Source organism: Echinops telfairi, unplaced genomic scaffold (assembly GCF_000313985.2).
Source record: "Echinops telfairi isolate 266 unplaced genomic scaffold, ASM31398v2 ScPeMD7_7458;HRSCAF=8496, whole genome shotgun sequence".
In the NCBI taxonomy this organism is placed as follows: domain Eukaryota; kingdom Metazoa; phylum Chordata; class Mammalia; order Afrosoricida; family Tenrecidae; genus Echinops; species Echinops telfairi.
The window spans coordinates 5,002,147-5,016,164 of NW_022111358.1; the positions used below are offsets into that span (position 1 = coordinate 5,002,147).

Here is a 14,018-nt window from a genome sequence, read left to right on the forward strand (position 1 = left end):
ATGGGCGGTACCTGGCAGAGGAGAAGGCGATGCCTAAGACACGAATGCCCTTCCCTTGGTTCTCGTCCATGAAGTCATCATCTTCTTCTACCTGCTGATCTGGCCGGTAGGGCGCCACCCTCAGCCAGTTGTATAACTTTCGACTACAGGCCTAGAGAAGGGACACAGGAGACGCTGGGGTCCAAGTGTGCTCAGGCAACTGATGCTGAGGCACCTTTGCAAAAGCGCGTGCTGCTAGAGGCACCCGCTCCTATCCCAGGAACGTTGGGAAGCAGAAGCGCCCAGAGGAAACTATACAAAGAATGCACAGAGGTGGGAAGAGGCTACTGGAGTGGGGAGGTTCGAAGAGGACCCCCTGGCCTTGCCCTTACTGCTTGCCTTCTGGATTTGCTCCCCTCTGCCCCTTGCCCCCGCAGGCCCCAGGGTTCCTCCATTAGCTGTGGGATGACTGATCACGGGTTCCCTCGCTCTCAGCTATAGCTGAGAGCCAGTATACTAGTAAGACCGACCATGCGTGCTTCTCTCCTGACCTTTACGACGTACTCCTTGGCTTCAGACAGGAGCTTGTTCTTGAGCTCTTTGGCCACCTGCACATAGAGGAACTGCTGCAAAGCTCGCTCGATGGCCATGGTGCGCTGACGGTTCCACTCCTGCACCTGGTGGCTGAACTCGTCTCGGTAGTAAAACTGCTTGATCTCTTCAAAATAGGTCTGGTCGTTGCCATACCTGAGGGGAGAGCCAAAACCGGCCGGTTAGGGGGGGGACAAAGGCTGTCCTGAACGTCCCTGAGTGCTGGGAGTGGGCCACCCCGCAGGGCTAGGCTTACCCCTCGACTCCCTTCATATCTATGCTGATGTCAATGGTGAGCAGGCCCTCATCTTCAGCCAGGCAGATCTTGAGAAACTGGTCATCTCTGAGCTCCTTCACAGGTTTGTTCTTGAGGTATTTGAAGGAATAGGCATAGTGGGCCTCATCCACATCCTGTCCACATCAAGAGGGAGTCATCAGCCTACAGAGAGGCTGGGCTCAGGGAGGAAAGATGCTCTTTCCTTCCAGGCAGACAGCTCAGAGAGGTATGAAGACACTCTTCAGCAGTTTCAGAGTGGCTGGGGCCACATGTTGGCGCAGAGCCCTCCACCTTGCTTACCTTTCTACCTTTCTTGGTGGGGGTTATATTTAGCTTGGCTCTCTCCTGAAAGGTCTGCCTGAGCACTTGCCGGACGAGGGGCTCTCGGGCAATCTGCAGGGCTACCATGTACCGGGCACCTTCCAGCACAGATTCCGGTGTAGGAAATTGACTGTGGGGAAAACAGCGTAGCCATGGGATGGGGGTCCACCTTGGCCTCCAGGCCCCTCTCCCGAAGCCACCTGCTGCCTGCCCACCTGCAAACGTAATCCTTGGCCAGCTCCAAAGGCTCTGCGGGGAACTGCTCCGTCTCGTGCCGCTGGTAGCTATCCCGGAGATTCTCTCCAAACTGCTCAGGGGTGAGCCCGAACTTCTTGGCCAGGCCATCTGAAGCACACAGGAAAGTCCACCGTAGGGCAGCAGCAGGTGGACACAGCTCTGAGTTAGAGCGGCAGGGCTGAACACTCCTCTTTATAGGAGTTGCAAGTGGGCGGGGCAAAGAGAACACTGAGCAATGGAGAGACCTGGCTTTAAACACCTGACAGTCTGTTAGGCAGAACGAGGTGTTTTCTACATGACTTCTGGGCTCAGACTTAAGATGGAAGTGCAGCTTCGTAACACAACCTCCCAAAGCTAGCTCTTCCTCGGGTCCCATGAGCTTCGCACTGTTTCAGACAGTCCTGGCGAGTGTGTGTGGAACTGTGTGGCCAGGGCTCAGGAAACAGGCCACTTTGGAACTGGTCTAGTAATCCACCCAGATGTCCTTTACGTCCTTGTCCTAGCTGCCAGCAGCTCCCCCCTTGCCGAAGCTATCATTTACCTAGCCCAGCGCTCTGGCAGATGGTGTACATGTCTCGGCGGGAGGCCTGCTTGAGCTCTGGCCCCCTCTGATCCTCATCTTCTGCCTCCTCACCTTCACCTGGCGAGAAAACACTTGGTGTGTTAGTGCTCTAGTTGCCAATCACACCCAAATATCACAAGGACATGGAGACACCCTGCCAAGAACATATTTGAACGAGGCCTTGGCCATCAAGCCTCCTGGGCTTTCCTCATGACCCACCTTCTTCATCCCCCTCTTCCCTTATGCGCTTCAGTTTCTTGCGGCTAGCCTTGGCGGCATTCTGCATCTTGGGGATATCGCGACCATAATAAAGCAGGAAGTGGTTGTACACGTCTTTCAGCTCATCCACCGACTGTACATCTTTGAGCCTAGAGGGCAAGGACAGAGGCCACAGTTGTTCTAGGCAGAGAGGCAGGATATCTCCAGCAGAGCTCAAAGGCCTTGAGATCGTCCCTGTCCCGTAAGTTAGCTCAGCTTCATCACCAAGTCCGTGTATCATCTGCCTCTGCAAGCTATTTTCTGATCATTAATGGCTTTCCTGTGCAACTTTACCTACAAAGGAATGAACATACAGAGCAGCAGAAATGAATGTTCCATCCTTTTAACAGTTAACTGTTTGGTAAATAAACGGCATTTGTCACTTTGGACTGGTGAAGAGTGGGTCCTGTGCTGTCAATCTCACAAGGCAGTGTGGCGCCCGGGGCCCAGCCTTAAGTCTAAGACTCCCTGTCCTGGCAGAAACCCCGCACAAGATACCTCTCCATGTCAGTCGTGTCCAGAGCCCGGATGCCATCAGCAAGAGGTTTGTCAGGGTCAGCCGAGATTTGCTCGTACTGGTAAGCCTGCATCTTCTCGAACAGCCGCGTGAGGTTCTCTTTGCGGATCCTTAGCTGGGTCCACTGGACGGGAAGAAGGCAAGTCAGGGCTGGCTGCTGATTGGCTCTGAAGGCAGCTGCATGCCTTATCAGGACAGCCCAGAGGCTGGGTTGGCCCAGGGGGCTAGACCCTAGCAGCAGTAGTGTCTAACCCGCTCCCTGGGGAAGACAAGGATGCACATTACCTTCTCATCCCACTGCCACACTCTCCAGAGGTCATTAATGTGCAATTCAGGCTCCACATACTCCTTCCGGTAGAAAGCAATAAAAGGCACCTAGGATGGCAAGGGACCACAGTTGCCCAGGGAAGCCAGGCCTGCAAGGGGCCCCTCCGGTCCAGGGGACAAACAGCGCTTGGACAAGTTAACAGTTGGAAGCCAGGCCTCTCTCATAGGCGCCTCTGGACCCGCGCATGGCTCCCCCTGCTGGTGGCTGATGCTGCAGACACAGCAGTCATTCTCTCCATCCCTGGGGTCTCTTCTGTCTTCACACTGCTGGACCAAGGCACCAGGGAAGCTACTGGTCCCCTTCCCCCTAAGGAAACTTCTAAGCAATGAGCCAGTCTGATGAGCTTGTTACCTCAAAATGCTGATTTCGCATGAAGCCCAGGGCTTCTTTAATCTTCTGGATTGTGCTGGGTCCTTTCCGACTAAAGCTGCTTGCCGGCTGCCCACGGTCCAGGTAATCACAGCTTTCCTACAGTGGAAAAAGGAAGTCAGCATGCAATGGCTTCCCACACGGGGTGGGGAAGCGTCAGGAACGTGGCTTCAGAACCCACGAGGACCGTGTGAGAGGAGCCTAGAGGGATCTCACGCACACACTTTTCTGTAGTGGGTAGGCACAGAAAGTTCCGGGTGGGAGGAGTAGAAATTCTATCTTGATGAAGTGGCTGTGAATTCACCTCAGCGCTTAAGAACTTTTTAAAATACCTGTAGAGAAATGGTTGGTGTGGCAAAGGCATTCCGGTAGATCCAGTCGGCTTCTTCTTCTAGTTCATCATCCTCAGCCGCCTTGACTGGGATGGAACGGAGCTGCAGGGATAAGACAGAGGCATGAGACCGAGTCTCCCATGTATCCACTTCAGGAACGCTGGCCCTACTTCTTCCTGGACCCTCAGATCCACACTGTTGGTACCCACGCTGTGTGGTCTTGGCACGACGTGGGCACTTCAAACACGTGCTAAGGAAAGAGTACAATCTCAAGGACCGTATGTAAGCCCCGGAGAAGGTATTCTACTAGAAGAGAGGCCAGCGGGGAGAAGGTATGGATGTGGGGGCAGGGTAGCAGTCTAATGCAAAAAGGATGGGAAACGTAACCCCACCTAATCCACAATGACAAGTGCAAGAAAAACATAAGCTTGGCAAGGGTTTATCCCCTGCAAGGGGGGGCCGACAGCAGTTCAAGCCACTCCTCAATGTGAGCCTGAGATCGCTCCATGTCAGACTCCTGCAAGACTATTTCCTGGCATCCACCCTTTTAGCAGCAGGTTTGGGGCGGGTGGTTTCTCACCTGGAATCGCTCAGGCAGGTCCGTGGCTCGGATCTCATTGTCCTGATCAGTGAGGTGGCTGCTCTCCAGCTCACTGGGCTCATACACTTCGAAGATGCTCCTGCGGCTCACGCGCTTCTTGGCGGTCTTCTTGGGGCGCACTCGGATTTCGCCCTCAGCCTCATCGTCCTCGTACTCGTACTCCTCCTCCAGTTCCTCATCGTACTCGTTGTACTTCTCAAACTCGTCGTAGTCGAAGTCCACCCCGAAGATCTCCTGGGCTTCCTGCAGAGCGCTGTGGGGCACAGTAAGCAGCAGTTGGCCCGGAGAGAAACGCCAGCCCCTTTTCTTGCTCCCAACGGAACTGAGAAGGGGCAGAGAACAGTAAGGAAGTCCAAAACCATCTTCACTAGAATTAAGGCCTGGCTGGGGCATCTCTTTGGGTAATCAATTCTTTACCGCAGGATAAAAGCTCATCTTGCTGGTGAGGGGCCCAAAGAGCAGCAGGACAGAGGCGTCCGCAGGTTGCTCCGTGGGCTCCCTCCGCTGAGGGCTGAAGAGCACAGGCTTTCAAGCGTGGATCGAAACCACAGAAACACCTCCATAGGACAAACAGCCTATATAAACCACAGCCTCACCTACCCCGAGACCAGGACTGGGTGGTGCCTGGCTATCACTACCACCCAGTCTAGAAGACTCCATAGAGATGCCTTTAAACTCTAACCCGATACTCCCAGTACAGACTGACTCATGAAATTAAGAATAGCACTGAGTACTCTATGCCTTTACAAAATTATCTCTGAGAGACCAAATGGTCAGTATTTACCTTAAAGCCCAGATGTCAAAGGGGCAAGGGCACCACTGTAATCAGTGTAAATAAGAACTGGATTTGCTGTGTTACAAACAAACAAGCAAGTGGAGGGTGATGGAGTCTTGCCCAATATGACTTCACCCTAATCCCACGGTGTCCGAGACACCCCAAAGCAAAGCCTCCAGAAGCAGTCTGAAATGACCCCTCGAAGAAGTATCTGAGGCAGGCAAACAAAACCACTGTGAGCGGAAGTCTGGTTTTCCTCACAAGAGACCCGTGCGCTTCTCCTTCCCGACCAGGCCCTTCCAGTGCTTTCCCGACACCGCACCCCACCCCTACTCACGCATCGGTGTATCCAGGAAGCTTCTTCCGCCACTTAGGCTTCTTCAGAGGCTGCCCGTCATCGTCCACAATGAAGTCGTCAATGTCTGCACCGGGAAGAGGGGGGCTTGTGCTCAGTCCCGAATGGCTGTCCCACCATGGGATGAGGGGAGGGACGGGGAAAAGAGGAGACCCTCACAGGAAGACCCAGGGGTCTTTTCCCAAGAAAACACTTGTGTGTGTCAGGTGATGAGGGTCTGTAGTTGAAAAACAGTCTCCCATCCTGTCCCAGGGGCCACAACTTGCCATACCACATACCTGACTCTTCATCATCTTCTTCCTCTTCCTCTGGAGGAGCAATGGGGGCCTCCACAGCCTCCTGGCCCTCTTCCCCTTCCCCATCTTGGAAGATCTCCTCCGCGATGGCCTCTTTTTCGTGCTCTTCCTTGCCATACTCCTCTTCATCGTCCTCCTCGTCATCTGACATTTTCTTGACGCGCCGGTACTTTTGCTAAGGGGAAAAGCTGCCCCGTTAGGGTCTGCAACAGTCGGCACCCTATCTTTCCACCACTGTTATGCAGGGGAGGGCGGCGAGAACAAACAACGAGGGAGGCGTCTCAGTCCTCGGGCCGCTCTAGCACCCGCGACAGGGACTGGGACCCTTGACAAGGCACTCCACGTCCCAGTGACACCAGGCTGTTTTCACAAATGTTCGTCTCCCAAGAGTCGGGGTGCTCCTCCTTGCCCCGGAGTCACCTTTCCTTTACCTCCAGGGACAAGGATAAAGACGGACACTTACTCCTCGTTTGACTTTGACACCCAAATTCTCTTCAATGAGGTCAAAATCGTCATCCTCCAGGCGGTCATCGAAGGATGCTGAGGAAAACAAACCGAGCGCATGGTCACTCAGGGTGGGGAGGCTCCTTCCCGCTTCAGCTTCCACCCAGACTACTCACTCCGCTTTCTCTTCTTGTGGCCGACGTCATCTTCTGAGTCACCAGAATCACTACCCTCATCCTCCTCCCCTTCATCTTCATCGTCGTCGTCATTGATAAAGCCTTTCAGGTTGCCTTGCTCATCTTGGTCATCTAGGTTCTCCTCCTCCTCCTCATCTGGAAAACAGGCCTGCTTGTGAAACAGACTGGGGGGAGGGGGGGGGGCAGGACCATTCTGGTAGCCTCAATGATCTCCCTGCCCTGAAGCTAATGACTGGGTCCGTGTTGAGGTTTTGGCCTGAACACTGCCTTAGAGCAGCAGCAGTGTCTGGAAAGGAAGGCCTCTGTTCTACACCCACCGGCGTATCTTTAGGCAACAGGGTCTTCTCCTCACTATTGTGGTTCTCTGAAATAATTATCGGTGGCTTTATAACCACCTGCAATCTTGTTTTCCCACCTCATACACCTAGCAGTGGTTCCACTTTCTTCCACACTTCTCTTAATGCTTATGCTCCCCTCTCACCTTTACTGCCATTCGATGGCTCTACTCTGCTGTGCCCGATGGTTGGACCTGGCCCGAGAGTGGGGAAACTGGGCGAAGAAATCCCAACACTGTTCGACTCTTAAGGAGGGAAGGTGGGTGTGTGGCTCCTTAGTGGTTCACTGTCTGGCCTTCCCACTAACACAAGCTCCAGAGAGTTGGGTCCGCTTATCCCTGGTCCTGAGCCCAGGGTCTGATCTAGCCCAGGTGTTCAGGAATGACAGAGTTCTCAAGTGGGGAGCTCACATGTGAACTTCTGTGCTTAACCAGAGCCTCTCATCAACAAGAATTCAATTATTTACACTTAGCAACAGCGGGGAGAAATTTGAGGCTGGGGCCTCCTCACCATCATCTTCCTCTTCCACAAATTTCTTGGTGACTCGGGGCACCACCTCGCCATCATCGTTGTATTCCTCCTCGGACTCCTCAGCCTCGCTCTCCACAAAATCAGACATTGCCGCAGCGTCTCCTCCCCTGGAGAAGACTAGACAAAGGAGAGATGAGGTTAAAAAAAAAAAATCAGACAAGTGACCTAACAGGGCTTTTAAACCTTGCCAGTCTTCCTCTACCTTGTGGCTACCTGCCACTGCTCTGCCACCCCACCATTTCCACCTGGGGTAGACAGAGTAGGGAGGAGACGGTCTCCATCTGTTCCCTCTCCCATTCCTCCCAGCCACGTGCTTCTATGTTGCTTTAGAAAGACTATTATTCTGGGCTTCTGGATGTACCATCCCTATCCCCCAAAGACACTTATCTCACTCACCATTTGAGGGTTGGGAGGAAATAATGGGCAAATAAGAAGTAATGTAGGATGATTACATAGGTGAGGATAGTGCTCAGGTGAGATTACGTGACTCACTCACAGGAAGTCTGGACAACCACACGCGCCAAATGTATGACAGCACCTTGTACTTGGCAATGAGGAGAGTCAAAAGGAAAATCCTTTGAAGAGATAGAACATTTCATGAACTTGAGCTCAGCTGTGTGAGTACTGGATGGAGGCATTTGGGTGAAGAAAGGGTCTCATGAGAAAAAGGAGAAGTGCGAGAACCTTTAGCATTTCCTTTGCTGATCCAACGGAAAGATGAGAAGAGTAGAGTTGAAATGCTGGTCCTCTTACCTACCACCTAGATACACTCAAGCAATTAATGTGTCTGAAGATCAATTTCTTTGTTTAAAAATTGGCGGAACTACTTACCTTGCATTGAGGTTGAAAATATTAGGTACTTAGTTTTCTCTGTCACTAAATGTTAACTGAGTGGTAATTTTCCTTAGGGTTCAACAGTTTTGTCCTACCCGATCCCAAAGGTTTCCCGGCTTTTAGACCTATGAGAAGCCTGGAGATGGAAGTGGGACAGCCTGAGAACCAAAATAAGAGTGTGCTGGACTTGGGGTAGGGCTTTAAGAACTACATACATCACCTAATCATGACATCAACGTTCCATCCTGGAACCCTGAAGCAGATTGTTGCCATACTCACCGCTAATCCCTGTCCTGTCATGTATTACAATCCCCGGCAGCTAGACCCATTTCCCACCTAGATGGATGTCTCTGGAAGGCAGAGACCACTCCCAAATGGAGGAGTGATAAAAGCCATGGAGACATAAGTGGCAAGGAAAGAGGCGTTCAGGCACTGGGTGATTCTGTATCAGATAAGCTGTATCCTTCTAGGTGTTCTGCACAAAATAGGAACCGCTAAACGTCTGCTGAATGAAACAACGTACCTTTTCATATTGCTATGGTCCTTCCTAGTTGAAATGGCTATAGGAAGATGAAGAAAATTGGCTAAGGGCTACCTGAAATGATGTAAGGTGGGCCTTAAGTTCTAGTTCTATGGTTCTGATTCTTCTGAATTCTCTTGAAGATCATCAACTACTAAGTATCAATTTATCCCGTTACCAATAAAATTAAATGTGCTCGAAACAAAATTGAAGGGACTAAGAGCTGATAAGGAGCCCTGGTGGTTGGCCCAGATCTTCCGGAATGCTATTTCCTCTGGGTTGCCAGCTAATATTAGGCACTGGGCTGCTAATGGCAAGGTTGGCAGTTCAATCCCATCAGATGATACCAAGGAAGAAAGATGAGGCTATTTGCTCCCATAAAGATTTTCAATTCTGGAAAGGGAGGGGAGGGGTTCTGATGGATAATAGTCTCCCATTCAATTTTAGGCTGAGGCTCCAGATGCTGTATTTTGACCTTGCCTGCTGTGCTAAACTGATGAGTCAAGGTCTGAAACTAACCCCCCTAAGGGGCACACAATCTATACACAGGTACTGGATGGAATGCTTTACTCAGAAGATACTTGCCCCTCAGGGTCAGTAAGTCACTCCCCACAGCTACTGCAGGGCTGGTGGTCTGCACACTCTCGGCCCCATATTACAGGTGAACGACCCCGTTACACCTCCCTGCTGGAACAGGTAAGAGTAGTAGGGGTGTGCTGGTAGGGAACCAGCTGCTATGAAATGTATTTGGGGCCAAGGTGCCCTTGGAAAGGGAGTCAACTCACATTCTCATCCCATCTGAGAAGCCAGGTGGTCTTGTTTTGCTTGTAGGTCACAGTGACGATCAGCCTGCCTTCTTCCACACTATTCTCTTCCTAAACTCTCCTATCTTCCTCTCCCACTACATACACTCTGCTGGGAGCTGTGGATCTGAAGCTTGTTCCCAAGGAACTTACTGTCGAGTAGCAGGAGATAAACAGGGAACAAAGAAAACCCTACAACAATTTTTAAGTATTGTGAGAGATGTATCTAATAAGCTCATAAGAGAAGATCTGGAAAAACAAACACTGTAACACATACACACACACACACACACACAATCAAAACCAATACAGGCCTTTCCTGGGTACTTAAGCAATTTTGCAAATGTATCCTTAGGGGCTAGTGCAGTGGATTAAGCATTGGGCTCTGAAGCACAGAGTTGGTGGTTCAACCGCCCAGGCACCCTGGGAGACAAAGATGAGGTTGTCTGCTACTGTAAAGATTTAATCTTGGAAACATTAGGAATCAGTTCTATTGATCACCATGAGCTGGAATCAATTCAATGGCAGTGGTTTCCATGCTTTATCCTAAAGAGGGATTTTGTCTTTCCATTTCACAAGTATTCTACAATCCTTACACCGACCTCTCCAATCAAAAGAGAAAAAAGTAACCAGAGATAAAAGTCACTTGTTCCAGGCTACACAACTCGCAACTACAAAAGCTGAGATCTGAACTGAGGTCGGCTCCAGTCACAGTTGCTTCTACCATCATCAGCAGTTCTCCACGGTGCTCCGGGATCTCTCCCTCCTTCTCATCTGTGTTCCCAGAGGTCGGGGACCACAACCGACTAAACACAGAAGCCGTATGAGAATCCAACTCTCTGCCATAAAGCCAAGTATTACAGAATGCCAGTCTGCTCACTGAGCGTATTTCCACTTTGAAACGTATGGTTGGGTTTTCATTTTTTAAAAAAAGGTTTATTAGTGTATACTTCACATTTCATACAATTTAAACATTCAGCCACATTAAGATTTGTACAATCCTCATCACAATCAATTTCAGAACATTTTCTTTTCCTGCTCATTGATGTTAGCTCCTTATGTCTCCCCTCATCTCCCCAGGCTAGGCAATTATCAACCCATTACTATCGCTACAGATCTGCCCAGCCCCGATTTCATACATGGAGCCATACACAACGCCAACAGGAAGCAAGCAAAAACCCAACAATGATGACAGGGTTACAGTTTTACAAGACAGATTTACATCAATAAACCATGTGAAAGCCTGCAGACCGTTGTACCATGCAGAAGTCTTGGGTTACACAAATGCTCTTTCCTTCTAGATTTGCACCTGTAAGTGCTGCCCCCAAAACGGAATGTCTCAAAATGCCTGCCAATTACAGTCGGTGCTCTAATTTAATTTTGACACTGTTCCTTCGAAGTCCAGAACCGATTCATTAAAAGTAGAGTTGGGTACAGTGACCCCCTGCTGAGTCTGCTTTAATTAGGCCGGCAGAGCCACTAACGCAGTCTTTCAAGGCCTCCGCATCTCTGCATAAGTCCTAGCTCCTGCAGATCGGATGAGAGACTGAGGGACGAGAGACTGAGAGACGGCAGCCTACCTGATGAAAACAATAGCCCTCTGTCCTGGGGGCAGCTGGTGCAGACAGCGCAGCGTTCCCTTCCCTCCTGGACCCTAGATGGGCAGTCAGGCACAGCCTGTGCTGGAGCTGGGGGGATGTCCCCCGTTTAACACATTGCCAGGACTTCCCGTTCAGAGAGCTGTGCCAGAAGCAATCCTGATGTGCTGCATCTTGCGGGAGCTTGGTATGCAGAGGGTACTGCAGCAACACTGCAGGCTGAGGTTGGCAAGCAACCAGCCCAGAGCAAAATCACCAACGTGTGCCTTCATGTATGGCTAACAGCTATCATTAACACATGCTATCTGGGACGAGACCCATAGCGGGTGCCTTTTTCTGTTTAAAACCAAACCCTCTTTATGGTTTTCAAGACTGTAATTTTTTTTTTTTTTAAGACTAAATCATTACTGGAGCAAAGAGCCTCATCTATCTCCCTAAGAGTGGCTAATGGGTTTGAACCACTGACATTGTCATTAGCAGCCTACTGCTTAACCTACAGCACCACCAGGGCTCTTTATGTTTAGTCCTTGTGTTTAGATGGTAAGTATAAATGTGCTACAGAAATAGGTCTAGTTAGGGTGTGAGGTGGTGGAAGCAGAAGCACAGCTGCAGTACAAGAAAGACGAGGCTCAAAGGGAGAGGCTGGTGGTTACCATGACAGTCCTGGAAGAAGGGAGCTGGGATCAGATTGCCACAGGGGAGGCTCACAACAGTCCCTCCCTTTGAACAAGATGTAGGAGGCAATTAAGAGGAGACCAGAGTGAAAAGAGATCTAGTTATCTAGTCTGTTAATTCCATCCACTCTTGCAGCGTCAGTCAACGTTCACATTTTTTTTAAAAAGGGTCAAGCTCCGCGTTGCGACTTGGGGATGAAGAAAAAAAGCGATGAAAATATACTTCACTTTCTACCCTGGTAGACTCCACAATCCACCTTAAAATCCATGTAAACAGGGACAGTTCGGGGTAAGAGATGTTAAAGTGACACACAACATCTATGGGAGCAATATAAAGCAAGAGGGTGAGGAGGGGCTCAGAAAGGGCGGCTCAGGGAGTGGTAAGAATTAAGAAAGCAGCCTGGGAAAGGCCACCTGAGCAAAGGCTCAGGCTTGAAAGGGCCCGGCGCTCTAGCACAGTGGAAACCACAAGACACTCACACTTTACAGTTCAGAGAGAACATTCCGTTTGAAATGTGAAAGTCTAATAAATAAAAGTTATCAAATAACTGCAAAGTCTGTGGTTCAAATCCACTTTTCCTCCTGAGGGAGACAAAGGAGGCTATCTCCTCCCAAGATTTACAGACTCAGAAACCTACGGGGGCAGCTCAACGAGTCAGATTTCTTGGTGTGTTTTAAAAGTGACTGCTCTTAGATCTGTAATGCAGAACTCATTAAAGTCAAGGGGGTTAAAATACAGAAAAGGTTAAGTCATATTTATAGGAAATAGGCCTTAATATCGTTTTAATGATGGAGAAGGAAAAAACCCCACAGCTGTCGAGTCAACTCCAACTCAGTTACCCTATAGGACAGAATAAGACTGCCCATAGGGGGTTCCAAAGCTGTAAATCTCTATGGAAACGGATGGCCACATCTCTCTCCTACAAAGCAGTTGGTCGGTTCTAACCACGGGCCTTTAAGTTAGCAGCCAAGTACTTAACCACTGCACCACCAAGGTCCCGCGAGTTGAAGTAGCGCGTCTTTAATGAGTCTCTAACAGAGCCACCTAACCTGGCTTCCACAATGACCTGAAAGAGTGGAGAAATGGAGGAGCTGGTTTATTTCATGATGGTGGGTGCTGGGAGCATTTTTCTTCAGCACCAGGCCCACCATATGCAGTGGCAGGAACATGGAAGAGGGACAGTTTGGGGAGAGGAAGAATGGTGCATGAGTGACATATGAAATCCTAAGAATCTCTGTAGAGAAGTTAAAGATTTTTGGACTCTCGACTAAAGGTTTGCAGTTTAAGGGGCTTAAGGCATTTTCCAACTTAACAAATATGTATTTAATGACTGTCTACTACATGCCTCCCTGAGCGGTTGCCTCACAAGCAAGGCCTGGTCACGTACTTCCAGAAAACCTGCCACTGAAAGCCCTAGGGACACAGCCACTCAGACCGTTATGAGTGGTCACCATCTCAACAGCTGCTGGTTACCACATGCTAGGCAAAGCACAAGGCCCCTGCCCCTAGGATATTCACTTTCTGCCCTAAGTTGCACCACAAATAAAAGCAGACCTTGCTATAGAAGTGCTAAGAAGGAAATAAATGGTGCTAATTAGATAGGGGCTGAACACTTCTGAGTGTGTGATGGAAGCCAGGCTAAGATGCGAAAACGAGTAGGTTGTGGCACCCAGAGCCAAAAGAGTTTCACAGCAGGAAAAGCAAGCTAGACTTTGCCTTATTACAGGTGATATCCTAAAGGTGAAGTCCTTGCGGACCGAAGGCAAGAGAAGGAAGCGCTGGTTCAATCACAGCCACAGAGAGCCATTGGCTCTCAGTTAGGGAAAGGACGTGACCCTGCTGCATGCAATGTGGACTGGAGGGGCATTTGAGTAGACTGTGGAGACCACTGTGCTAGCCCAGGCACAAAAAGGGATGGTGGCAGTGGAGATGGAGAACGGAAGACAGACCTGGAGGCAGAACTCACAGGACTTCTTGAAAGACTTGGGGGTTGGAAGAAATGGTAACAGAGAAGAATACCACTAAATTAAGTACCCATGAGTCCCAGAGGTCTGGTTTTGGTACCATTTGGAGGTGAGTGCCACTTAGCAGAGAGATGGAGATGGACGATCAGCTTTGGAAGGATGAAAAAGGACAGGGTCTCATTTGGCTTTGTTAGATTCAGGACCACCATGAGTCTGAATTGACCCAAAAGCAATAGGTCTATGTCTAAGACATATCCACATGCAGCTATCAAGAACACATCCTGATACATGATTATGGAACATAATCATTGGGGGGGGG

The 14,018-nt window shown here is 50.0% G+C and overlaps 1 protein-coding gene across 1 annotated transcript in view; it reads right to left on the reverse strand.

The window, feature by feature from the left end:
- SUPT6H (SPT6 homolog, histone chaperone and transcription elongation factor) overlaps window positions 1–14,018 on the reverse strand; it is a 29,431-nt gene that overhangs the window by 13,669 nt on the left and 1,744 nt on the right. Inside the window, exons 2-18 of the mRNA XM_045299538.1 lie at window positions 7,285–7,422; window positions 6,419–6,574; window positions 6,262–6,338; window positions 5,781–5,973; window positions 5,485–5,569; window positions 4,352–4,625; window positions 3,772–3,873; window positions 3,422–3,538; window positions 3,028–3,117; window positions 2,724–2,866; window positions 2,187–2,335; window positions 1,947–2,045; window positions 1,384–1,513; window positions 1,148–1,298; window positions 827–981; window positions 531–726; window positions 12–151 (exon numbers count right to left, since the gene is read on the reverse strand). Of these exons, the coding sequence (XP_045155473.1) occupies window positions 12–151; window positions 531–726; window positions 827–981; window positions 1,148–1,298; window positions 1,384–1,513; window positions 1,947–2,045; window positions 2,187–2,335; window positions 2,724–2,866; window positions 3,028–3,117; window positions 3,422–3,538; window positions 3,772–3,873; window positions 4,352–4,625; window positions 5,485–5,569; window positions 5,781–5,973; window positions 6,262–6,338; window positions 6,419–6,574; window positions 7,285–7,393 (2,366 nt within the window). The 5' untranslated portion in view covers window positions 7,394–7,422. The remainder of the gene's footprint in view (window positions 1–11; window positions 152–530; window positions 727–826; window positions 982–1,147; window positions 1,299–1,383; window positions 1,514–1,946; window positions 2,046–2,186; window positions 2,336–2,723; window positions 2,867–3,027; window positions 3,118–3,421; window positions 3,539–3,771; window positions 3,874–4,351; window positions 4,626–5,484; window positions 5,570–5,780; window positions 5,974–6,261; window positions 6,339–6,418; window positions 6,575–7,284; window positions 7,423–14,018) is intronic.